Here is a 25,606-nt window from a genome sequence, read left to right as displayed (position 1 = left end):
GGGCCAGGCTTCTTCAATTGGATAATTTCAAAGCCCATCTTCATATATGTCAAAATTCATGTGCATTCCAGAACATTCTTAAACTATCTTGAGTCATCTTCAAGCCACAGCATCTCCTAGCCTTCTCAGGTCTCCTAGTAGCATCAAGACTCCTAGTGTGATCAGGTTTCCTAGTCCAACTGGGACTCTGTCATTTCTCATTTCCGAACATCATTTTTTCGAGCTCACTCCTAGTTGACTTAGGATTCCTACTTCAACTGGGATTCCATTTCTTGGTCGAACTGGGAAAACTTCATTTCTCAATTTTTTTCCATTTCTTCGCCATTTCCTCCTTGCCTTGCATTTCTAGACTCAAAAGTACCTAAAAATGAAAACTAAGTTAGAAATGATATTGTTAAGAAATAACTAAGTAAAATGTAGAGAGAAATGCACTAAAAACATAGCAAATATTATAGTCTCATCAAATTCCCCCACACTTAGCTTTTGCTAGTCCCTTAGCAAAATCACTCAAAGAAAACAAAAACTAACTAAGACTCAAAACAAACGACTAAGTATGGAAAAACTAAAACACAAGAAAAACACAAAGACAACAAAAACCAACGAAAAAATAAAATAAAAGCAAAGACTCAAAAACGTAAACACTAGGTTAATGACTCTAATGTCCTTCAACATTTTGTCTCAGAAATCTCATACTTACATGTCACCAAGAATAGCACTCAACAAGATTTAATCATGTATTTTTCGAGAGTTAAATAAAACATATATACAACATATAAACATGTAGGACTTGGGAGCAATAATGGTGAGTGGTTGGAGCTTAGCATGCTTATATATAAGTAATGATTCACCTCACAAGGGATATACACTCTTTCTTCTCTCAGAATTCAAGGTTCATGCTTAAAAGCTTCTTATTCAGTCAAGTATATGTGAAAGAAACTTGCGTATAATGAGATGGGACCATGAAAGAAAAGCACATATATCAAATTTTTTCAAAAGATCTCATGAAAGATACCAATCACATGCACAAATGAACCCAAGCAATAAGTTCAACGGCTATTGAATCACTATAATCCATTTGTCCATCAATTTCGAAGCCTCGGACAGCGCCCAGACTTGCCCAATTGCAGGCTCATCATAAGAGAGCAGCCTTCTAATCAACGTCAGTATTGTTTACCATTTGCATCACAAGTTGCTGCTATTATAGTAGGAGGAGGCGACATCAATCCGAATGGAAGAGATTTAATTGTCCAAACAATTAGTGGAAGACTCTGGAATGTTAAAGACTCGGTCGGATATTACGACCCCATGCAGTATCCTTTGTTATTACCTTATGGAACATATGGGTGGGATATTAATAGTCATGATGAGAATGGAAGACCTATGTCATGTTGCGACTATTATGCATATATGTTACAGGTTAGTACATTTTTTTTCAACTTTAGTTCCTATTGCATTAAATGAAAAAAAAAATCCTACTTAAACACCTGCTAAATAAATAAAAAAAATTGATTGTGCAGATGCGCCCAGGTGATGAAAATCCTCTACTTCGAGGTGGACGGCTCTTACAACAGTATGTTGTAGATAATTAAGTGAAAATTGAATCACAAAAACTCAGATGGCTTCGCAGTAACCAAGATACAATTCGGAAAGAATTTTATCAAGGACTTCAAGACTCTTTTATTGCTGGGGAAAACAATGCCGGTAAGAATTAATATTTTACTTTCACCTATATATCAGATATGTAAGTTTTTCAATTGTACAATTGTAGAAATATTTAATATAGATTCACATTTTCTTAGGTAACGTCGGTCATAGGACAATTCTGCCATCATCATTTGTTGGAAGTCCACGTGATATGTACCAACGGTACCAAGATGCGATGGCTTTGGTTCAAAAGTATGGCAGACCAGATTTGTTTATCACTATGACGTGTAACCCGAATTGGGAAGAAATTAAAAGTGAGCTACTCCCTGGACAAACATCACAAGATCGTCCAGATTTAGAGGTCAGGGTATTTCGTTCAAAACTTGAGCAACTAAAAGAAGACATCATCACCGAAGGGGTATTGGGAAGAGTTATTACTCATGCTTTCGTCGTTGAATTTCAGAAACGGGGCCTACCACATGTACACATGCTGATCATGTTGGATGAAAATGATAAGCTTAATAACCCTGAAGATTATGACCGCATTGTTAGAGTAGAAATACCAGATAAAGATGAAGAGCCTCAACTTTATGATCTGGGGTTGAAACATATGATTCACGGTTCATGTATGAAAAATGGGAGATGCAATAAAAGTTATCCAAAATCATTTGCAAATTTCACTGTGCAAGGAAACGATGCATATTCTATATATCAAAGACGAGCAAGTCGCTTACCAGTCCCTCTACGTAGATCTGGAGACACAATGGTAGATAATAGTTGGGTTGTTCCTTATAACACGTGGTTATTGCTACGGTATGATTGTCACATCAATGTTGAAATATGTGGGAGCATAAAGAGTGTCAAATACTTATATAAGTATGTCTACAAAGGTCCTGATAGAGTTGCAGTTGAAGTGCAATCTGACCTGGAGTTCGATGAAATAAGACAATTTGTCGATGCAAGGTGGGTTTGTGCACCAGAGGCTTTATGGAGGATATTTAAATTTGTAACTAACAGAATATATCCAACAGTCGACAGATTACAAATACATCTTCCAAACATGCAACAAATCAGATTCGATGCAAATGAGACTGTAGAAGACATTCTAGCAGATGAGCATGCACAGAAATCTATGCTTATTGAATATTTCACCATGAACCGTATGGATCTGGAAGCAAGACGATGAGCTTTTTTTTTTAAATGACAGACTTTTTGAAAAGTCCACAGACTCTTTAAAAAGTTGATAGACTGTTATGGATTTCTTAAAACCATTGATTTTAGCAACAGACTTTTATTGATTCATGAAAATCTATATACTTTATTATGAATAACTTTTACAGATTTCCTAGAATGTACAAAAAATAAATAAAATAAAATAAAATAAAACAAATGCAGCCCAAACACAAAACAAAATAATAACTTGTTGTCTCTTCAATGCTCCAGTATCTTCCAATAGAAATTGACTCAAATACATAATTGTTAGTCTGTCTAGCGAGTTTGTTCTCATTCCTAATCTCCCAACAACATAAATATACAATATAGATCACTTGATGTTTATGGTTAATTATTCTCATCAATTTTGTTTTCGCCGATTAACATATATTGTAGAAATATTGGTCAATGTCTTGATCTATAATCAATCAATTGAAATTCAATTGTTCAATCTTTTTTTTAACCATAATATAAATTCAAATTAATGAGAATAATTAATTAATAAGATAAAATTTAGTATGGTTCAAGGTCTTAGGGTTAGACCACAATATTTGAGTTTTAGGGTTTCATAAATCATTTTTATTGCTATTAGGGTTCGAAGTATCACAATTGAAAAAAAAAAAAACAAAAACAAAAATCACATTCAACAACTACAATGAACATGTTGGGTATCAAAAAAGGTTGATATCATAAAAGATTAGAGAAAAGACAAAAAAAATTAAGAAAGATATATGATGAAGGACAAACTTCTTCGTGCGTAAAGATAAGAACTTTGATCGACCTTTTTTTTTTTTTGTTTTTTTGAAAAGGAAACTTTGATAGACTTTTTGAAATCTTTGGTCTGGAGGCTGGAAAATTATTGGAGTTTGGTATGTATAATTAACACTACAAAGGTCCATGATTATCCATGATTTTCTAATTCCATAAGTATGAATGATATTTTGAATACCTCTATACTTTTATTCATTTTTAAAAGTCCTAATTGAATACCCCTAGATTTTGGTGGAATTCATGAAGTCTTTAAAAATCCTAATTGAATACCTCAAGACTTTCATGGACTGTTAAAAGTCTATATTGAATACACCCAAACTTTTAAATTCCATAGATTTCTTTAAAAGTTCCATTAATTCCATATACAATACACCCCCCGATATCTGTATCGAGAATTCCCTCAATACTATAGGTGGGATAGTAAGCACAAAGCTTGGGTGAAAAAAATGAACAACTATAAGGTAATTGGGAGAATATACAGTGTTTCACCCTCCGAATGTGAGAAATCTTACCTACGTGTCCTTCTCAATCATATAAGAGGACCGAGATCATTTCGTGATTTGCTTACTATTAATAGAGTTCTGCAAACTACTTTTAAGGAAGCGGCAGAGAAACGAGGTTTGCTGGAAGATGACAATAGCATCCGACAATGTCTGTTAGAGGCCTCTGCAATTAGAATGCCATCAGCTTTGAGAAGATTATTCGTCACAATTTTGGTGTATAGTCAACCAACTGGTGTTCGAAGATTGTGGGATGAATTTTATCCTTTCATGATTGAAGATTCTTCTTCTTCAAGTGATATTGTCGATATTTCTGTCAGAAACAGGCTACTTCGAGATCTAAACAGAATGCTAGAACAATATAATAAGGGCACTGGAGAATTTGATCTGCCTGAAATGACAAGTGAGCCAGAAGATAGTCTAGGAATACTGAGATGTATTGAAGACGAAATTTCTATAAATATCCCGCAAGAAGATATTGATGCAATTGACCACCTTAACAACGACCAAATGATTGCATTCAACACCATAATGGCCACAGTTGAGGGAAGAGAAAGTGCATTATTTTTTATCAATGGTCCTGGAGGTACTGGGAAGACGTACTTATATCGTGCATTGCTAGTAAAGTTGAGAAGAATGAATCATATAGTCTTAACCACAGCATCATCTAGAATTGCTACAAATTTATTGCCTGGCGGGAGGACAACTCACTCTAGATTCAAGATTCCACTCAATGTAGATGCACTGTAGATGCACCATCCATGTGTTCCATAAGTAAACAGTCTACTCTAGCACGACTGATACAAGATTTCACTGCAATTATTTGGAATGAGGCACCTATGACACATCGACATGTGTTTGAAGCACTTGATCAAACATTTCGAGATATAATGGATGTCGAATTACCGTTTGGTGGAAAGATAATGATTTTTGGGGAAGATTTTCGTCAAGTTCTCCCTGTTATTCCTAAAGGAACAAAGTCTGAACTCATTCAAGCCTCCATTGTGAAAGCAACATTTTGGGCACAAACAAAGATATTGAGACAGAATATGAGATCCATAAATGACCACCAATTTGCAGAATTTCTACTTCGTGTTGGCGTTGGCGATGGGAGTGAACAAGTCATTAACAACGAAATGATGAGATTATCATAATGCATGGTGGTTCCATGGGAAAGTGACCAATCTATCAATCAAATTATTGATGAAGTTTTCCCCAATTTGGGTGATCATGTAAATGATGCAAGATACATGGTGGACAGAGCATTGATTACTCCTATAAACGATGATGTGGACGTGTTGAATGAAAAGATAATCAATATGTTTCTAGGTGAAGAAATTACATTGTACTCATTTGACTTTGTTGAAGATGACATGAGAAATTTGTACCAACCAGAGTTTCTGAACTCAATAACCGTAGGTGGGTTGCCACCCCACAAGTTAACTTTGAAAGTAGGTGCTCCAATCATGCTTTTAAGGAATATTGACCCTAAATTGGGATTGTGTAACGGTACTAGATTGTTGTGTCGTGGTTCGTACCAAAATCTGATTGATGCTGAGATACTAACAAGACAGTTTGCTGGGACTAGAGTTTTTCTACCTAGAATTCATTTGAAAAGTGCAGAAAATGCTGGGCTACCATTTCAACTAACAAGAAAGCAATTTCCAGTCAAACTGAGCTTCTCTTTGACCATAAACAAATCCCAAGGTCAGACTATCCCACATGTAGGTGTTTATCTCTTAGATCATGTTTTTAGTCATGGACAATTATATGTTGCATTGTCGAGAGGAGTATCAAAGTCAACCACAAAAGTTCTGGTTAAAAAAGGATCCATAGTTGGTGAAGATGGCGTATTTACGAAGAATGTGGTATTTAAAGAAGTTTTGCTTCATTCAAACACAAATGATCGATCATCTTCATAGGTACATCAACATTTTTGTTGATTAGACACATACATATTTGATTGAATTTTTTTATATTACAATCTGTAACATTGTGTAATTTTTTCTATTTGTAGGAATGGTTGAGACAAAAGCTTTAGGAGATGTGTTTCCATATTTTCAAGTGGTTGGTGCATGAAAAAAATCAATAAAAATGAACACTGCTTATCTCAATAAACTTATTTTGAAAGAGTGGAACAAAAAGAAGCATGCACAGTATGTACTCTTAAGCTCTGTTTCTTTCCTTTAAATATGTTTTTATTTTTGTGGTAGTTAATCAATTCCAATACTCTTAATCTCTGTATATGTTTTTGTACAAAGTTTTATGTTTTTTAATAATTTGCGCAACACATATACAATATTTTATAATATTTGTATGGGGTTAGAGTTAGGTGATATGTAACACAGAAATTATACTGCACTCATAAGTAACATTTCAAACATGTGTAGCAAGAAAGGAAAGACAATACGCACGCGCGAGCACGGCCTTTCTACACGCGCATCGCGCATGCAGGAAGGCTAGTGTATATATATATATACACGGGAGGGTTCTAAAGAGGACGTCCGTGAGTTTCTAAAACTGCGGATGAACTCTTCTCAGCCGTTGATTTGTTTAAATGAAAAGCAACGGCCAGATGAGGAAGCTTCCAATAACAATCGGGTCAAATAGATCTGGTACGGCAACCCGACTCCTCAGTCTCACCCTCAACAACAAAACCAGAGTCACCGTCTCCAGTTCTCCACCCAAAATCCATGTCTTCCCACCATTAATGTTTGAAACTCGCCTCAGGTTGCACGATTGTCATAACCAAAGCTTCGTTCTTTTTCTTTCTCTCACAAAAATTGCAGTCCTTCGATGGTATCGACCTCCCTTGGAGTTTTCGCCCCAAAATTGGGGACTTGGAAGCACATATAGTCATCTAGAGTATGGGTTCCCTCTTTTCTGATACTTTTGATTTCCAATTACAAATTTTAGGGTTTTTTTTTTTTGAATATTTTGATACGAAATACCAGAATTGAGATTTTTCCTTTCAATAACTAGTTAGCGAATCGATCCGTTGATGTACAAAACAAGACTGATCATGTATAGACTTCTCATGGTTTCAATTGTGAATGGTTAGTTGGATACTCGGAAGATTCTTGGAACAATGGAATTTTGTACATGATCAGTCTTGTTTTGTTTTAAAATGCCAGGCTTAGTTATGAACTGATGTGGTTCATTTTTGTTTGTGTAATGGTTCCAGAAAATATGATGCCAGGCTTAGTTATGAACTGATGCTCTCTGTGATCATGTTTCATTTTGTTTGTGTAATGGTTCCAGAAAATATGATGTTTCTTCATAACAAAATTGATGTGGACTAATCATGGTTTTCGTTCTGTTGTCTTGCAATTGAGTTTGTTTACATTTAACCATCATGTCAATGTAGATGCAAAAGTTCAAAGCCAATAATTTGTTATGAATTGATGTGGACTGATCATGTATTCACAATAGATTTTTGCAGTGGAGATTTGCTTATCATCCACTAGGCAGTTTGATGCATTCTAAAACTCTTTTTCATGTGAACCAAGTGCTCAATATAGCTATCAACTGGCCTTGTTATCCAGTAATAGGAACTACTTTGTAAACATCCATCTCTCTAATGGAAGAGGGAGTTAATGTTGTAGCAGCGCAAGAGAAAGCCATGCTTGACGAATGTGAAGCATTGCTAGATTCAGCAGCAGTTATGCTGGTACAATATAAGTTTTAACAAATAGTAAATACTTTTCTTTAGTAACACAGCAACTAAATATTTCAGCCTCTGGCTTCTGTCAAATCTACATTCTCTTATGTGCTCAGTAGTGCCATGTGTTCTCCAAGTTATTCTGTGTCCTAGTTCTTATGAAATAACTGGTTTCTGTTAACTTCTGATTCTTCATCAAAGCAGGTAGAGGAATACAGCCTTAAGACGCAACTCATACAAATGAAACAAGATTTGGGAACTGTCAGCAGCCAATTCTGGCAACCAAGACAACTTCTTGACCCTGACTAGCCTCTAAGCTAATTATACAAGCTTTTCCAATTCCGAAGGGATGCATACTCGGGCAGAGATATAAGTGTCTCCTCATTTCTCTGTGAATGTAAATTGAGTTTTTAGCCTCGGAATGTCAACATGTTGTATTCCATTCTTTTCTTCTTCTTTTTTGAGCAAAGAGACATCGGCTCCATGCTTTCCACGGGTAGCTTTTTGCATTACGCAAATGAAAAGAAAATGCAAAGGAAGCAAAGTACTTGATGTCAATGTAGATGCAAAAGTTCAAAGGAAATGAAATAGAAAATATATGTAACCATCATGGTTTTCGTTCTGTTGTCTTGCATTTGAGTTTGTTTGCATTTAACCATCATGTCAATGTAGATGCAAAAGTTCAAAGTCAATAATTTGTTATGAATTGATCATGTTTCATTTTGTTTGTGTAATGGTTCCCGAAAATATGATGTTTCATTTTGTGTAATGGTTCCAGAAAATGAATAAGGAACTATGGGATCAAAAGTGCAATTCTGCAGCTGTATGCAATTTGGGACTAAAACAACCTTGTTTGTTAATAAATGTCTGCTGCCAGTAGTGCTTGCTGATACCAGAAATAACAAATTGCAAGAAAACAACAACCACAAGTCCACAACCAAGAAAGCTAACCTTTCTCCAGAGTTGCACAAGCAAAGCTCTGTGTTCTTAAAAAATGCACAAAACAACAACCACAACCAAGAAAACAAAATGCACCCAAATTAAAGCTAAACCTGCTAACAATTTCTCAATGTGGTATAATACAACATTCATGTAGACTGATTTCATTCCTTCAATAATACTATGAAGTACAAAATAAAAAGAACCTTCCAGATTGGCACGATCACAGCTCTGTGTTCTCAGAAAATGCACATTACATTAACAAAGTCTATACATTGATTTTGTAGAACTAAGAGCTCACCTTACTACTAAAAGTATTACACAAATAAACAGATTCCCAAACCCACAGCCAATATATTATATGCGAAAACCAATCCACCAGATCTAGATAGAAATCGTCTTGCATCCAAAACCTGAAGAATCAAACACACCATAACTCGTCTTGTTCCAAATCTTTGGGGTTTTTTGGATTGTCCTTGATGACTTGTTTCCTGAAGAATCAAAAATAAGAAATTAACATTGATTGAAGAATGACCATGAACCCCAAAAACTCTATCAAAAATAAGAAACAAACATAAAGCTCTCTAAGTCGCATAAAATATTACACACTTGTGGAAACCAGATAAAGTGATAGAAGTTCCAGAGTTAATGAAATCTACACTAGCAAGCTTGATTCATACACATAGCAGCAACAGAAACTAAGGACAATAGATACATCAACTGATCAATTCGCTAACTAGTTATTGAAAGGAAAAATCTCAATTATGGTATTTCATATCAAAATATTAAAAAAAAAAACCCTAAATTTTGTAATTGGAAATCAAAAGTATCAGAAAAAAGGGGACCCATACTTGAGAAAAACTCTAGATGACTATATGTGCTTCCAAGTCCCAATTTTGGGGGCGAAAACTCCAAGGGAGGTCGATACCATCGGAGGACTGCAATTTTTGTGAGAGAAAGAAAAAGAACGAAGCTTTGGTTATGACAATCGTGCAACCTGAGGCGAGTTTCAAACATCAATGGTGGGAAGACATGGATTTTGGGTGGAGAACTGGAGACGGTGACTCTGGTTTTGTCGTTGAGGGTGAGACTGAGGAGTCGGGTTGCCGTACAAGATCTATTTGACGCGATTGTTATTGGAAGCTTCCACATCTGGCCGTTGCTTTTCATTTAAACAAATCAACGGCTGAGAAGAGTTCATCTGCAGTTTTAGAAACTCATAGACGTCCTCTTTCGAACCCTCCCATATATATATATATATATATACATATCCTATTCAGAGCGGGACCTCGCTTTGAAATTAACTTACGCTTTTAGATTTTATGGTCACTTTTCAGTCGCATATCCACATCTTGACCGTTCAGGTTTTTGGTACTAATGTACAGATCATCTCTGCAAAATTTTAGCCAAATTGATGGTCCTTAAGGCATTGATTACTGCCTTAAAGCTAGTACGGTTCAGGTTGGACAGATTCAGTTTGTCCATTGGTTTAAGCAAGTTAGATACCTTAAAGATCATCAATTTGGCTGAAAATTTGTAGGGATGATCTATACATTAATACCTACAAACTGAACGGTCGAGATGTGGATATGAGACAGAAAAATGACTCTAAACTCTAACCTCGCACTTTAATTTCAGAGCGAGGCCTCGCTCTGGATAAATATTATATATATATAATAGATTTGGTTCGTCCATTGATTTAATATAATTTGATACCTTAACGTTCACCGATTTGGCTGAAAATTTGCAGAAGTGATCTACACATTAGGACCTAAAAACTAAACGGTTGAGATGCCGAAATGTGATCGAAAACTTGGTCTAATGTCCTATCCCTAGAAAAGACCAAAAAAAGGGATCCCTTAGTAAAGGCCCTCGATATATATATATATATATATATATAGGCCTTCTCTGCTAAGAATATCCTTAACTTAGCTTACAGTACGGATTTTCATATTTTGACCACTTTGCAATCACATATTCACATCTTAACCGTTCAGTTTTTAGGTATATATGAGCAAATCACTTATGCAAATTTTCAGCCAAATTGATGATTGTTAAGGCATCCAAAACTGCATTTTACACGAACGGTTCAGGTTCGACAGATCACGGTTCGTTCGTGTAAATTGCAGTTTTTGATGCCTTAATGATCATCAATTTGGCTGAAAAATTACAGAGATGATCTATACATTAAGACCTAAAAATTGAACGGTTAAAATGTGAATATGTGATTTAAAATTGACCAAAATATGGAAATCCGTTTCTTAGCTAAGTAAGGACACACACACACACACACACAAGCTAGTCTCAGCCTTACCCATAAAAGAGTCCCAAAACAGCTCTATAGTTTATCTTTTTTTTTTTTTTTTTGAATAAAGTTTATCTTTAGAACTTATCAAATTGATTCCTAACCCAAGAGGGACATACCAAACTCATTAGGTAACTAGGTACATTATTTCTATATATTTCATATTATCATAAGTAGGTAGATTATTTCTATATATTTCATATTATTATCATAAATGAGTTTAATCAATTTGTTATTTACTCGATTGTAGACAATGATAAGTCCAAATTTGTTCTTATAAACAAATCATCTATACATAATTAAGTACCAAACATCAAAAACCATTGTCAATTTGTCAAGCTTTGTTGTTCATCATCTTGAAATTTTGACCGAAAGGATCACTAAATTTATTCAAATTTATTTATTTTCCATAATTGCTTCATGTTTAATGAAGTATTCCGAACTGCATTACAAGTTGTTTGCCGTAGTCGTGAGGAACCAGAAACTTTCATAGGCAGAAACTACGTGCCTTGCAGGGGGTGAAGTACTACAAATGGTCAACATACAAGTATTAAATCTTAGGCTGAGAGGCTTAATTTGAAGCATGGGAATTGTAGGATGGAATTCGCGTTACATTGCATTTAGCAAAGCCACTTCACAATTGTTAAAAGAGCTATAGTCGAATGCTTCAAAAATTACTTGAATTGGCTTGTCGAGTTTGCAAAGACTCTACAGCTACGTTGATCCTCCAAAAAGGCATGTGTCGTTAAGAGATCTAGCTGTTATTCAGAGTGAGAAATTTTGGGACCCTTTGCTATCCCTCTTGCTGGTCACTTCGGTATTACCTCTTTTGCACAACAGGAATACTGGATTTCTGAACATGGAAATGAAAAGATATTCTCAGAGAGCAGTACAAGCTCTGACCAAGTTGTTGATCAAAGTGATGGAGGGTTACTATTGGATAAAGTTAGAGAGTTGGTAAACTCATTTCGACCAGTTCTCATCATGAGGTTTTGCTGCTGGACGGTGGATACAGTGATGCATCTTCCTTTGCAGGACTTGCTGGATTTCCAAATTTATTCAAGAATAATATCTCTTGAATCTCAATGGTACGGAACCAAATGCCTCTATCCAAAACTACCTGTACATTTGTATAAAGACAAAATTGATTAGGACACCAATGATATTGATGCAGTCCTACCACAAGTTCTCTTCCGAATGAACCAATGTTCTCAAAATTCCATCACGGATGAGGCAAGCTCGAGCAGAGGCTCCAATGCTGTTGGAGCAAACTTCCTAGCAAATAGGTAACAAATGGATGTCATCTCTGAATTGTACTGACAAAGTGCTCCATTATTCCTTATAGACCGTATAAAATCTTCTGTAATATTATCTCCACCATATGTTGCAGGGTGTGGTCCTCCCAAAGACCAGTCTACCCAAGTCACAGTCCGATTAGAGTTCAGTGAACCATGGAACATATTGAAGTAAGTTGGCATGTAATGCTCATCTGGGTAGCAAGCAGGCAAACAATATTTGCTGAAGACGGTGTAGTACTGTACTTCTGAGACTATTAAAGTAGCTAAAGTGCGGCGAAGTTCAAACCACTGAGACCCCTTCCTCCACTGATACAGCTGAATATCGGGAAGCATTTTACGGCTGTAACGCCCACGGCCATAACGTCCAGGATCGTCGTATGATTCAACAAAGCTATAATTAGCACCAATGAGATACTTGTACACTGTAGGAAAGTTATAGACTGGGATGCAACTCTCAGATAGGAGGACAAAGCACTCATTTGAGAAATCAAGCAAGGCATTAGCTAGAAGGCGCCTCTCTGCATCAATCAGTGTAATGGTTCCCCAAGAAACAGGCTGCATAGAATAGTAATCGAAGATAAGTGGAAGGTGAGTAACGTACATATGATTGGTATACATTAAATCTTAGGAATCAAATATACCGTTAGTGTCACAGAATCATAGTAAATGCATCATAGTGAAACATGAAATGTGCAATCGATTTTAAAAGGCATTATGCAATGAAAACCACTGTAAACACTTGGCAAAACTGATACAAAAGATAAAAGTAAATAACAGTCTTATTCAGAAACTTTAGCCTATGAACCTTCTTGGCAATGAATAAAATAAAGTTTTGAAAAGTGTAGCGTGTCCCAGGTGAAACTTCTGACCAAGTATCAAGAAACAATAGCCAACCTCATAGAGAATGAACATGTACTGTGTCCACAAAATCACATAAATTGTTAAGCTTTCTCTGTTTGAAGCCATGCTAGTTCATAATCCAAACCATACCAATACCTTCTTCTATCGAGGTGAAGCAAGGAACCAAAACATCTAATGGAATGATACATAGAAAAGTGTGCCGTGCATTTTAAGGTACCTCTTTAATTAAGAGGGTTGACCATCATTCGAAAGGAAGTAACCAAAAAAAGAGCATTAGGTAATCCAGTTAAATCCCCACCAATTGCAACTCCATAAGAGGCTAAGAAGAAGGCACTACAACACCACAGGTTCTCATAGTACCAAAGTGCAGCCAACTATTTTTCCATTAATGCAAGGATTTGGCCTTAACTTTCTGGCCATTTAATTAATAAAACAACATATGGTTTACATTGAACACAATAAACAACAATTCTAATAAAGCTGCAACCTTAGATACATGCCAAGGCCTATTGATATGATAACACCTAATGCAAAGCTTATACCAAATGAATCAGCAGATAGCAAATACAACTTTATCTACTTTTAGAAAGCGTATCAGAAAAATTAGTATAGACAGCAGAGAGAGGATGTCACCAATGTTTAGCCAACACAAGTCTTACCTAGAAGAAACAAGTCATGAAAGACGCAACAAGTTTGACATTATGCTCCGCATTTAAAAATCATAACTTCCTGTATTCAACTGAAACTGGAGTCTACTATTTGACGGACAACAGAAGAGTTAGTGACACAGGACAAATATGGAAGCCGCATATGCTTAAATGGTTGGCTGTGGTTTAATAACCTGTAGTTATAACTTTGATCTGTAGAAGAGATAAGGATCTGGATCCTAACTTAGGAGGTGGGTGATATGAAACATCAAACATCCCATAATGAAAATTTTGAGATTGACACACTAATCGTTCATTTCTAAGTGAACTAAAAAGTGCGTTTTATAGTCATCATTTTAAGAACAAAAACATTCAATTCCCCAAAATAAGGCAAGAACTCTACATTGATATGAAAATGTAAACTAAATACAGAATCAAGACAAGCAATGACAATGAGCGATAGGGCTAGTAAAATGTTATCATAGAAAATAATTGTATGATTTAACATGCCTTGTACCTGACTAGGGATTTGGCGTCGAAAAAAAGGAGAGGTGGTTGATGCATTGAGCTTATACCCTGGAACTACATGCACATAAACTGAGAAAAGCTTGTCGTGTCCCTGAAAGAACCTCTCCCACAATGGCATCAATGGCAACGGTCCTCTAGTCATAAACATGAAAGCCACTTTAGGCACTCTCTGATATGGATATTCTTTCTTGGCCGGAACCATTGAAGCTCTCCAAAACAGCTCATTATCCGGCATACCATGTGTCAAGTTCTTAGGCTCCAGAAATGCCTCCATGCTCAAACAATCAACCCTCTCGCAACTCTGCACAACGGTACAATTGGGCTCCCCTTTTTGGCGTGGTGTCTCCTTGGAGGAGAAGTGATTGATAAACGAATAGATCTCAGTTTGTGCACCGAAATGACGATTAATGTGGGCACTTGTTGCTAATCCAATAACCACACCAACAACAAAAACAACCAGAAAGGAGAGAACTTGCAAGAGTTTGATCAAACCCGTGCTCTTATCGTAGCAGTCTTCTTTCTCCCCTCTGCTTCTTGCCATGGCTTTGAAATACATAAAGATATTCAAAGACTAAACTAAAAAAATTGTCATCAACTCTTGTTCAACAAGTCATAATCTCTCTTCTCCTTCACCCAATTGTCCCAATACTTGAAAATACTCCAGTTTTCACCATATATTACTGGATTCCAATCAACACCCACATCAACACTAATCAAAGAGAGAACAAGTAGTGCTTCTTTACCATCAAAACAAAGAAATATAACACGAAGGAAGCACAAGAGTAAAGCTTGTCCTTGTGTACCTCAAAACTCAATCGATGGAGATACCATCTACAAATAAGAACAGCTCGAGTCCAAAGGCTTTTCTGAGAAATAATTCTGGAGAATTGGGTCGGTCTAAAAGTTATTAAATATATAGAAGAAGAACGAGAAGAAGGAGAATAAGAGAGAGAGAGATTATGGGAAACAAACAAAGTGGGGTTGGTGATGATTTTGATTGTTGGACAGATTTGGATTAATACACACAGAGAGAGTGTGTAGAGAGAGAGAGAGAGAGAGAAAGGGAGAGAGAGTGTGCGCGTGTTTGAGAGCGAGAGAGAATCTGAGTTATTGTTCTTTACTGCTGACTGAATCCAGGTCATTGGTGTTTTAGTGAAGTATAAGTGTCCCTTTTCCATTGTTTAATAGTTAAATACAAACTGTGATATATAAATATACAGTTGAAAACACACCAACCCAAACCAGGAAAGTAGAGAAAGTTTTTTTTTTTTTTTTTTTTTTTTTTTTTTGGCAAAGTAGAGAAAGTTGGAAACGGTCTTTTATATATTTGGATTTTGTGCTACCATGACGTGGATTTCCTGTGGCACAGCAGCCTAATTTATTGCTGAAATTATTAGGTGCTGCTGTGAACATGGTCCACACTTTACACCAATGCACCTTCAGAAAATAAAATTAGGGTAAAAATACAGGAAAGGAAGAAGTTAAGGCCATAGATTGGTTCACGAATTTGAGGCTACTGAACCCTTTTCTTTTGTTTGGCAAAACACTAGGGTTAAGAACAAGTTTTGGATGCCATTGCGGAATCTAACTCTTTTAAGGATTATAGTTGACGGTTAGTGAATTTTAAATTAATTTTTCTGTGCATTGTGCATTAATTACGAAATCTAGGGACTAAATTATCCCTAATAAAAATTGTTATTGCTAATCTTTTGAAGAAAGAATTGTTAGATTCTGAACATCCTTAACAAACATATCACATCATGATTTGGTTCCCTACTATTAATACGCATTTTTTTATTGCAAGCATTCTCAAAAACTGTTGGAGAATGTTAGTTGCCAAACGAGATCTAGAGGGTTAACCATCAGATCTCAATATTCTACTCTTTTTCTCAGTCCTCAACCAATCATTTCCACCACCGACTTTCCCCTACAGTCAAAAGGGTAAGTTGAAGATTTACACCTTGAAAGGGCAAAAATGCAACAGCAACGGTGCTCTTCTTCATTATGGAAGAAACAGTACCTTCAATGAACTGCACCTTCCCCAGGATGTTCCACACACCCAGAGTAGCGATCAGAAAGCCAACCATGAATTTCTAGATATATATGCCTGGATTATCTTGTTCGCAAAGGCAAATAAACAATTACAAAGCTACGCTGGACTCGGCTCAGGACTTGTATCCATGTAGAGATGATGATGTATCCAAATTGGATTTACTGTGGGTGCAAGACTATAGCAGGGAGGCCTCCCATGGCTTTAGTCATTAAATGGTAACTGAAGAAGGGTTGTACACACTCAATTAGAAACAGCACTGGCTTGACAAAATGCCACAGGGCTCCATTTAACTGCTGTGGTTTTTTTTTTAATGCTTACGGTATTTATGTACAGACTCTTCAACAGCAATTTTAAGTACAGCCATCCACAATCTACAGAGAACCTAGTCCGTCTCTAGTAAATTTGCTAAAAACAGTCTCTCTAGTAAGGATATCATATCAATAAATTAGTGTAGACCCTCTTTAGACAGACCAGAATCATGTAGTAATTTCACCACAAGTTTAACCTGCATGTAAAGAAGTACTTAGCATCACCCAAGCAGAGACACAGAATCGAAAATGACCCAAGGATGTACATTAGTGGAATGATAAGCAATGCGCAAGTATAAATGCAACCACCTAAGAAGATTCACAGACTAGAAAGTCCCATGGCCTTCCAGAAACTTTTATTCATCAGGTAATGGCAGTTTTAAGTTGCCACAGGCATATCACCTCTCTGGGCTCTCTCTGCTTAAATAAGTTCAACAGCAGCATCTATTTCCTGTGACAATGCTGAGTGTTACTTTTCTGTATTTTATATACCAGGAAATAAAAAATAAAAAATAAAAATCTAAAGAGGGATCCCTCTTTTTAAGATATAGAGATTCCAATCAGAAATTTAAATAGACCATTCATGACAATAACCAATGGATAGTTAAGACTTGAGATGACAATGAGTGAACTGCTACAGGCCGGCACTCAGTATGAACCCCAAGACTGAACTAATGAAACTACAATAACATTTACTATGCACAGCCCTCACGGTCTGCCCTCACCCATTTTCACCCAAACCAAGCAAAAAAAGGAAAAGAAAAGAAAAATAGCTTCTGTTTTCTCATAGATGCTCACACACAAACAAAAATACTAAAATGCTTAATGTTGTTATGGATCCATCGTGCTTGGTTTTATCTAGTGTAAGATGACATAGGGCAAGTATCTAGTTCAGGAATTAGTCACCAAACAAATGTACTTCATTGATGAAACTAATAAACTATCATGTATTTGCTCAAATTACAGCTATGGCATAGTGAACTGACTGATAGATACATGGCACAGAAGTTTCTCCATTACTAATATCCAGTGCTATCCTAACATTACGTCAATGATTCACCATTATTAAGATTCTATATTGTCAATCAGACACTAATATCTTCCAGACAAGGACTCTGAACTGCAATTACTATGATTAATAACTAGGATACACATTTACCCAAGAAGAAATAGAATATGCATCACTCACTTTTATAATTACGATTCTTCCGATGGTACTGAATTCCAACTCTCTGCAGGAAACCCTTTTCAGTCAGTTTGTGCCTCTTCTTTTCAGCTGGGATTTGAAGTGATAAAAGCTAGTACTGTCAAAAGGCAAAAGTCAGAATATGCATGAGTCACATTTTAATTATTCACTATCTTTCACATTAAAAAAAAAATTAATATTTTAATTTTATCTTGAATACATATAAGTACTAATTACTAACGTAACGGAAATGGACGGAAAACACTGGATTTAACTGAGAAGGGAAAAGAACAGGGAGTTTGCATTTTGCACAGAAGTCAGGGTACATTTCAGATTTCAGATTTCAGCATTTAAACCTAAATAAAATGATTAAAACTGTAATTGCATTCCAACAATTGAGTCCCCTACAGTATCAAATTATGTCCCTTCAACAAACCTTTCCTGCCAATTTTTAGGATCAGTCATGTTCATGGCACACTGATTTTGAAACCTTCCAGGTATGGATTCCAGTCCGACCAAGAATCTGACTTAAAACCAGTTTTATACCAGAAAATAAAAAGCATTCCCACTGCCGAGGTTGAAGAAAACAAAAGTTTCTTAAAAAAATAACAACGGCTCATTTTGGACTGTAGATTTCAGTTTTTCAATTCATATGAGAATATTAATTTCCAAATCAAGTCCACAATTCCTATTCCCAACCCTCAAGTTGTAATCTGGCCAAACAAAAGCACTTTATGAAAAGCATAGGCAGTCCATTATGTAGTCCCATTAATGCACAAAGGGCAGGAAACGCCATATGCAAATAGAGCAAATCATACAAAATGCAACCTCTGATATGCATGTCTCAAATGTTTCTACTTGTCGGAGCAAGAACTTGACGAGATAAAGTAGAAGTTGAATTTAAAAGTTTTTAGACACAAAACGCAGTATTTCTGAAAGTATCAGTACAGGAACTGTGCGAAAATCAGATACCAAACTAAAGAGTTACAAAAAAGGTATTGATTGATAGATGTGTTACAAAGCTTCACACAGTTAGTATCTTATGTAAGACACTATACTAAATGCAGAGGAAAAACCAAATCTTCAAGGCCAATCTTATATACAGAAGATTCACACAATTAATATCTATCTTGTTTAGATTGAGAAGCGGTAAATACTCTACTTTAAATTAACAGAACCAAAAATAAAATGACTAGTATGTATGTAGGGAAATTAGATTGTAACTGCAGCTAGAGCTAATTAACCATGAAACTGTTACAGATTTACAGAGAATCATCTATTCAGGTACAGTGGGGCATTTAGAGACTACTGTGATAAAACCACAACATCAATCTAACCAAAGGCAACCAATCATATTTAAGCAAAATAGTGGAAACAAAATGGTATTACTTTATAATGTAAACAGAAAGCCAGAGTTTTGCTAACCCTCACTGCAGAAGCTGACTTTTCCACGCTTCAAGAAATGCATGAGAAAGAAATGGGTTACATTTATCAAGGGAGGTAGCATCCAAACTGCATCCATCCCCCTCAGAGAAATGCATGACTAAAAGTGAGATACCCTGGAAATAAACCCCATCAAAATAATATAATATAGAGATGAGACAATTGGATAGCTAAAGAAAAAAGACCATGTAAGATGGAACAGAGAATTGAGATGAGAAATGACGATACCTCAGGCATGAACCTGTGAAAGTAAAATCTCCAAGTAAAATATTTTTTCTATTTGTTTAGCATCAGGGACTTGTTCTCCCAAAATAATGCACCAAGTTTAGGTGTCTGAACAACAACTTGTCCATGTTTTAATTTCCCCTACAATTCAATTTCCACTATTAATTGGGTGCGAATAACACACTAGCTAAATGCTCAAACAATCCACTAATAAATACCAAAGCAAATAAATTAAAAAAAAATACCTAGAAGCTAGGATGTAAACATTTAAAGTTCAATCAGTAGACTAAACCAAATCACATCTACGAGACCCAAACTGACCTAAACCGTTCATGGTAATCAAATTATGATATTATGACTGCTATACAAAGAAAAAACAAAAAGTAAAATTGGGAGGGGCAGAGAGAGTATCTTTGGGCTTACCAAATGGAAATAAGTTGGGTATCCACCAAGTGGAGTCACAGTGACATGTGCCGGTCTGCTTATAATAACACTATTACACTTATCTTCCATGCGGGAATGAAACATGAAGACAGTACGGCAAATGAATGCTCATGGGGGTTTAGAAAGAACTTATAAATCGTGATGCAGTAATCATCATTCAATTCATTCACCATATCAATTAATTTTCTGTTGCATTTTTTTCAATTTCCATGCATGACTATGGCTTTGAAAGGAAGTAAAACTGGCAAGGGGGAAGCAAGACACACCCGACCAGGCCATAACCTAGCTAATTGCTTATGGGAGCAGATCAATCTCATACTGCAGATATCATTATGCTTTCTGTGAGTGGAAAGGGATTGAATTATAATACATATTTCTCCACGTTCTCTCTGTCTGACTTATATATTATTCGTGTGCAGCAAAATAGAATAAGACATTCGACTGATAGATAGACTAATAGACAGGATACAGAGAGACAAGTAATGAGCAAGATTGTGTAAGATTCAATCTCAGTTGCAGAAGGTTCAAACTCTATTGCCACCATTGAAACATGTAATAATGGTATGCAAATCACCATAGTAGGGGTCTCATGGTAGAATTAGCTACTTAACGATAACAACAAGTACATTTTAGCAAGAGAAGGGAAAGAAAAAAATAATAAAAAGATAACATAGTAGACAGTTAATTAACCACAAAGCCGAAACAGGTGCTCATTAGTGGACAAGCCTTTATATAACAACTCCAAACCTTCACTACAGAATTAAATGCAATAGCAAGCATTCATAGTCATAGGGGTCATACAAAAACTAATTAGTACTATCATCATCACTATTAGACTGATTCACTCACTCATACTCAGACAGTGAGAGAAGCACCATTGTCAGCTGGTGTAAGATGCAATATCATCGTAGCAGCCTTGACGGCCCAAACCCGAGGCTCCGGGTAACTATCCATATTCTGCGGCCCAAAGCAGGAAACAAGCATATCAGTGTGTATAACACCGGGATTGAGAGCCACAGTGGCCATGTCCTTTGGCAACTCCTTGGCCACCGACCGGGTCAAACCCTCCACGGCCCATTTGGAGGCACAGTAAGGCGCCACGTGTGCGGCACCGGATCTGCCCCAGCCGGAAGACATGTTGACTATGATTCCGGTGGCCGGACCGGGATCCCTCTTGAGCATCAGAGGAATGAAGTGGCGCAAGACGTTGGCGACCCCCTTGACATTGGTGTCGACGACGCTGTCGAACTCCTCGGCCGGAACCTCCCAGAGCTTGTTGTTGTTGTTGATGACTCCGGCATTGTTTACTATGATATCCGGGACTCCCTTCTTCTCCATCACAACCCGAGCCAGCTCTTGGACGCTGCTGTTCGAGCTCTGCAAGTTCAATTGAATTCGAATTGAGATTGAAATTGAAGGAAAATTTTTGATGAGGAAAGAATAGAGAGAGGGAGAGAGAGAGAGAGAGAGTACGAACCACGTCGGCGCTGAGGAAGAGGTGCTTGTCGGAGAGTTCGGATTGGAGGGAGGTGAGCTTATCCTGAGAACGGGAGCAGCCGATTACGGTGTGGCCTCTCTTGGCCATCTCAACGGCGAGGGCTCGGCCTAGGCCTTTGCTCACCCCCGTTATCAAAACGGTCCGACTGCCATTGGCGGCTCCTTTGCTTGCTACCACGTTCATCCCTTCAAACCACAACCACGCGTGCCTCACTATTGTCCACTCTCTTCTCTTCTCTTCTCTCTGGGCTAGCCCAGGCTCGCTCTCTTCTCTCTTCTCAAATATACCAAATGGAGGAGGACGCTATGAGCTGCCAGGTTTTTATATGCCGTGTAAAATGAAGAATAGAGGTGAAAAAATATGGAAACGGTGGTCTATCACGTGAGGCTAAGGTTAGTCGGTCGGTGTTTGCAAAAGCTAACAATCACATTTTTTTTATTGCAAAAAAACTTACAACGACAAAGAAAAACCACGAAAAGCACCCCCTCCCAACTTATCAAAATAGAACGCTGGAGACACACAGAAGAGAGTAAAACCAAATTCTAGAATTTGACCAATTGTAGGCTAAATTTGCTAGATGGTTAGCTACAATATTTGCTTATCTAAAAATATGTCTAAATATAATAACTTGAAATTGTTGAGCTAGATGTTGAATATCTTGAACTAAAATCATCAAAGTCCATGGAATATTTGCTTTGCCCTTGATGCAGTCAATGAGAATCTTGGAATCCCCTTCTGCAATAATATGAGTAACACCCTGTAACAGAGCTAAATGAAGTTCGTCTCTTAAGGCCGTAGCTACAACTATATGATACGCTCAAAGCAAGCGCATAATTTAACCCTGAAAATATCATTAGTTGTATAAGCAAATAGGGATCGTTCTATTCCGGGGATTGAGGGTACACCTGTCATCGTCAAACATTTAAACAATTAAAATTAAAACAAAGTGTAATATTCACAAAGATATTCACAAGTATATACATATTTACGAAAAAGGGGGGATTTTTTTGGTTTTGGTTTTCGAAAAATAAGCTAAGTAAAGAAAACAATTGAAACACAAAAACATAAGTAAACAATTGGAATGAGAGAACAAAGATCAAAACCGAAACTATGATTAAAATCGATTTAAACTCTAGTATTGTTCATCAAAGTCATGTAAGAGGAGTTGATCATGTGAAATGTTAGAAAGCAAACAATTTCCCATATTTTACTTTTCAATGCTAATTAATCTAAGTGAAAGCACAAAGACTAATCCTATCAAACATGCATTCAAGCTCTAGAAAGCTAGACAATCATAACATGTTCAACGCATGAAACACATAGAAATGCTATCAACTCAAGTGTGCAACTTAGTATGAAAAAGTCCACCTAATTGCAATCCTCTTCAATTGAACTCGATTTTTGTCCAAAACCTTTACTACTTTTTCGATTTAAATTACACAAAACAAAAAGTTGAATTATGTTCTTAAACCTAGCACCACTCATACATAAACCCTAAAAGTTTCGAACCATTTAGAATCAACATACAAGAGTTATCAATTAAGCAAATTCAATCGAACAATCACACAAAAGCAACAAGGAATCACAATACAAGAATCGAAAACTTCTCAATCAATCATAAAATTTCAGAATTAATAATTTGTTCAAACATATATGTCAACTAGTTCATAACCAACGAATTCAAAACAAGGTTTACAAAGGAGAATCGGATTACACCGTGGATGATGATGAAGTTGTGGTCTCTTGAATCTCGAAAGCAAGCTTCAAGGATGGTGATGGATGATGGATACTCACGGCTTCTTCTTCTCCCTTGGCCTTGCTTGAACTCGTGGAGATGACTAGAGGATGGAGAGAGGGATGAAGATGCTCACGGCAACAAGAGGAATTTTCTGATTTTCTAAAGTGTATGGAGAGTCTAAGGTCCCCTCAACGTCACATATGGGAGAGTATATATAGGAGCACGGCTTCCTTGCTCTCCAAGCCGTGCACTTCTCTGAATTTCTCACGGAATTAATGTGATAATTCCACATAACTTCCTCCAATGCTAGCTTGCCACATAAGCCCTATGAGGTGGTCCAACCAATCACAAAATTCTCTAAAATACCTCCCTATTATTTAGTTGCCGAAATACCTTGAGATAATTTCTGATTTTGTAGTTCAAATTCGGGCAAACTTCCTTTAGGAATTCTAGGGATGAATCTAGACTCCTTTGAGAGCTTTTCGTGTTCAACACATATTCTCTTTCCTTTAAAATCTCCCTAAGAAATCTCCACCGTAATCTTTTATTTTCTTCTTGATTTTCACGCCAACTTTCTCTCCTCCCCTTGGTATTTTACGGCAAACATCTCTAGGGTTGCTTCATTGCGTCACAAACCCTAATTCCATGGGCTTTTATGGGCCTTGATCCATTTTGCCGAAAATCCAAGTGAATCTAGAGAGTTCTTGGGCCTTGTTGCGTCATCTTCAAGCCTTGTCATCTTCTTATGCCATGTCTTCAATATTTCGGCCAAGTTTCTTGGTTAGCTTCGGAATCTTGCTTGGTACACTTTCCTCTTTTGCGCAGGGTTTCCTGGTTGGAACAGGAAAGCTTATTTCTTCATTTCTGCTCATTTGTGTGGCTCTTTTCGTCTCATTTTTGCTCCCCTTAACGTTCGCAAGTTCCTCTTTCCTTTCGTGAGTTCATTTCCACTTTTTAGCTCCGAGGTCCTGAAAATAGAAACTGTTAATGAAAAATAGAAACTTTCCTAAAATGAAAAATGGCAACTTTCCTAAACTGAAATGGGAAACTTTCTGAAAATGAAAAATAGAAACTACAAAAATGGAAACTTTCTACAAATAGGAACTCTCCCAATCGAAGAATGGAAACTTTCCTAAACAGAGTTTTATTAAGGAAATAACGCAAGAAATGTAGGGAAATACAGTTAAAACGTCGCATTAAAATGCTCCTATCATTATAAAAGTACCCACAGAGCCTATCGTCCTACAAGCTGCAATTACTAAATTTCTTGTAGAATTACGGATAACAAATCCAATGAAAGCTTTCCCATTTCTAACTGAACAATCAAAGTTTAGCTTAAGAAAATGATCATCAGGATCCTTCTAATCACACGATTAACAAAAGGATGGTTTACTTTAGTACATCTATTAACCCCTTATAATAAGAACCGCCTAATCGAAAAGCTTCAAACTAACAAGCAATTGGATTAGCATTCTTTTGTTGAAAAACAACCTGATTCCTAGAGTTCCAAATTGACCAGAAAATCATAAGAATTTGACCAAGAAGCTCCTCCTTAAGCTTACTATGATTAAGATGAACTAACCAATCTATGAGAGAACCATTCCAATTAAGAGGATTATAAGACTAATGTTGGGACCAAAGCTAAATAGCAAATTGACATCTTCTAAATAAGTGATCCATAGTTTCTACATTACAATGACAAAAAGGACAGGAAGAAGAAATTATTTTATCCCTAGTATTAATTCAGTTTCTAATGAAGAGCCAACTGAAAACCTTAAATTTTGGGGTAATAGTAAGTTTCCAAATTCGAATGTGGATGAACTTGATCAAACAGAATATTTGAAGCAGATTTAATAGAGAACACACCAGTAGGAGAAGGACCCCAAATAAACTGATCAGGGATAGGGTTAATAGGCAACGGAAAGGCAATAATTTTATCTACAATATCAGGAGGAAGTAATAGAAGAAGGGCTTGCTTATTCCAAACTGAATTTAAGATGAAACAGTCCACAGTAATAGAGGTATCTAATTGATGTCTCTGCTCCTGTGGAATCAAATTGATCAAAGGAAAAGGGAAAATCTAGTTATAAGTCCAAAAACGAATAGAAGTACCATCCAACAATCCATCGGATACCTTTAATTAATAAATCTCTGGCCTCCAAAATGCCTTTCCAAGAAATTGAATGGGAACTCTTTTTTTTTAGCATTGAAAAAAGAAGTATTGTATAAATATTTCTGGGAAACCAACTTCACCCACCAGTTATCGGGATGAGTTAAAATTTTCCAACCAAGTTTAGCCAAAGCAGCCTTGTTATAACAAGAAGCAGAACGAAGGCCTAAACCTC

The 25,606-nt window shown here is 36.5% G+C and overlaps 4 protein-coding genes and 1 long non-coding RNA gene across 5 annotated transcripts; 2 read left to right on the top strand and 3 right to left on the bottom strand.

Annotated features, from left to right (window-relative positions):
* Positions 1 to 1,305: 1,305 nt before the first annotated feature.
* LOC133744551 (uncharacterized) lies at positions 1,306 to 2,830 on the top strand. The gene is made up of 4 exons (XM_062172645.1): positions 1,306 to 1,416; positions 1,518 to 1,570; positions 1,616 to 1,701; positions 1,800 to 2,830. Exons 1-4 carry the CDS (start codon positions 1,306 to 1,308, stop codon positions 2,828 to 2,830), a joined length of 1,281 nt encoding a protein of 426 aa, XP_062028629.1.
* A 1,243-nt stretch (positions 2,831 to 4,073) lies between these two features.
* LOC133744550 (uncharacterized) lies at positions 4,074 to 6,049 on the top strand. Its single transcript, XM_062172644.1, is given in 2 exon segments — positions 4,074 to 4,871; positions 4,874 to 6,049. Coding segments are annotated over 2 exon segments (1,974 nt in total).
* Positions 6,050 to 11,854: 5,805 nt separating this feature from the next.
* On the bottom strand, positions 11,855 to 15,472 carry LOC133742005 (glycosyltransferase BC10). Its single transcript, XM_062169702.1, has 2 exons — positions 14,356 to 15,472; positions 11,855 to 12,885 (listed from the first exon to the last, which is right to left on the bottom strand). The coding sequence occupies exons 1-2, from the start codon at positions 14,920 to 14,922 to the stop codon at positions 12,244 to 12,246; spliced, it is 1,209 nt and encodes a 402-aa protein (XP_062025686.1). The 5' UTR covers positions 14,923 to 15,472; the 3' UTR covers positions 11,855 to 12,243.
* Positions 15,473 to 16,431: 959 nt separating this feature from the next.
* Positions 16,432 to 19,296, bottom strand: LOC133746461 (uncharacterized). The gene is made up of 3 exons (XR_009864163.1): positions 17,917 to 19,296; positions 17,037 to 17,178; positions 16,432 to 16,924 (listed from the first exon to the last, which is right to left on the bottom strand). It is a non-coding gene; the product is annotated as an uncharacterized LOC133746461 (long non-coding RNA).
* A 1,414-nt stretch (positions 19,297 to 20,710) lies between these two features.
* Positions 20,711 to 21,824, bottom strand: LOC133746460 (NADPH-dependent pterin aldehyde reductase). Its single transcript, XM_062174640.1, has 2 exons — positions 21,503 to 21,824; positions 20,711 to 21,402 (listed from the first exon to the last, which is right to left on the bottom strand). The coding sequence occupies exons 1-2, from the start codon at positions 21,704 to 21,706 to the stop codon at positions 20,881 to 20,883; spliced, it is 726 nt and encodes a 241-aa protein (XP_062030624.1). The 5' UTR covers positions 21,707 to 21,824; the 3' UTR covers positions 20,711 to 20,880.
* Positions 21,825 to 25,606: the final 3,782 nt, after the last annotated feature.

Source organism: Rosa rugosa, chromosome 4 (assembly GCF_958449725.1).
Source record: "Rosa rugosa chromosome 4, drRosRugo1.1, whole genome shotgun sequence".
Classification (NCBI taxonomy): domain Eukaryota; kingdom Viridiplantae; phylum Streptophyta; class Magnoliopsida; order Rosales; family Rosaceae; genus Rosa; species Rosa rugosa.
This window is presented reverse-complemented; position numbering and strand designations above follow the sequence as displayed.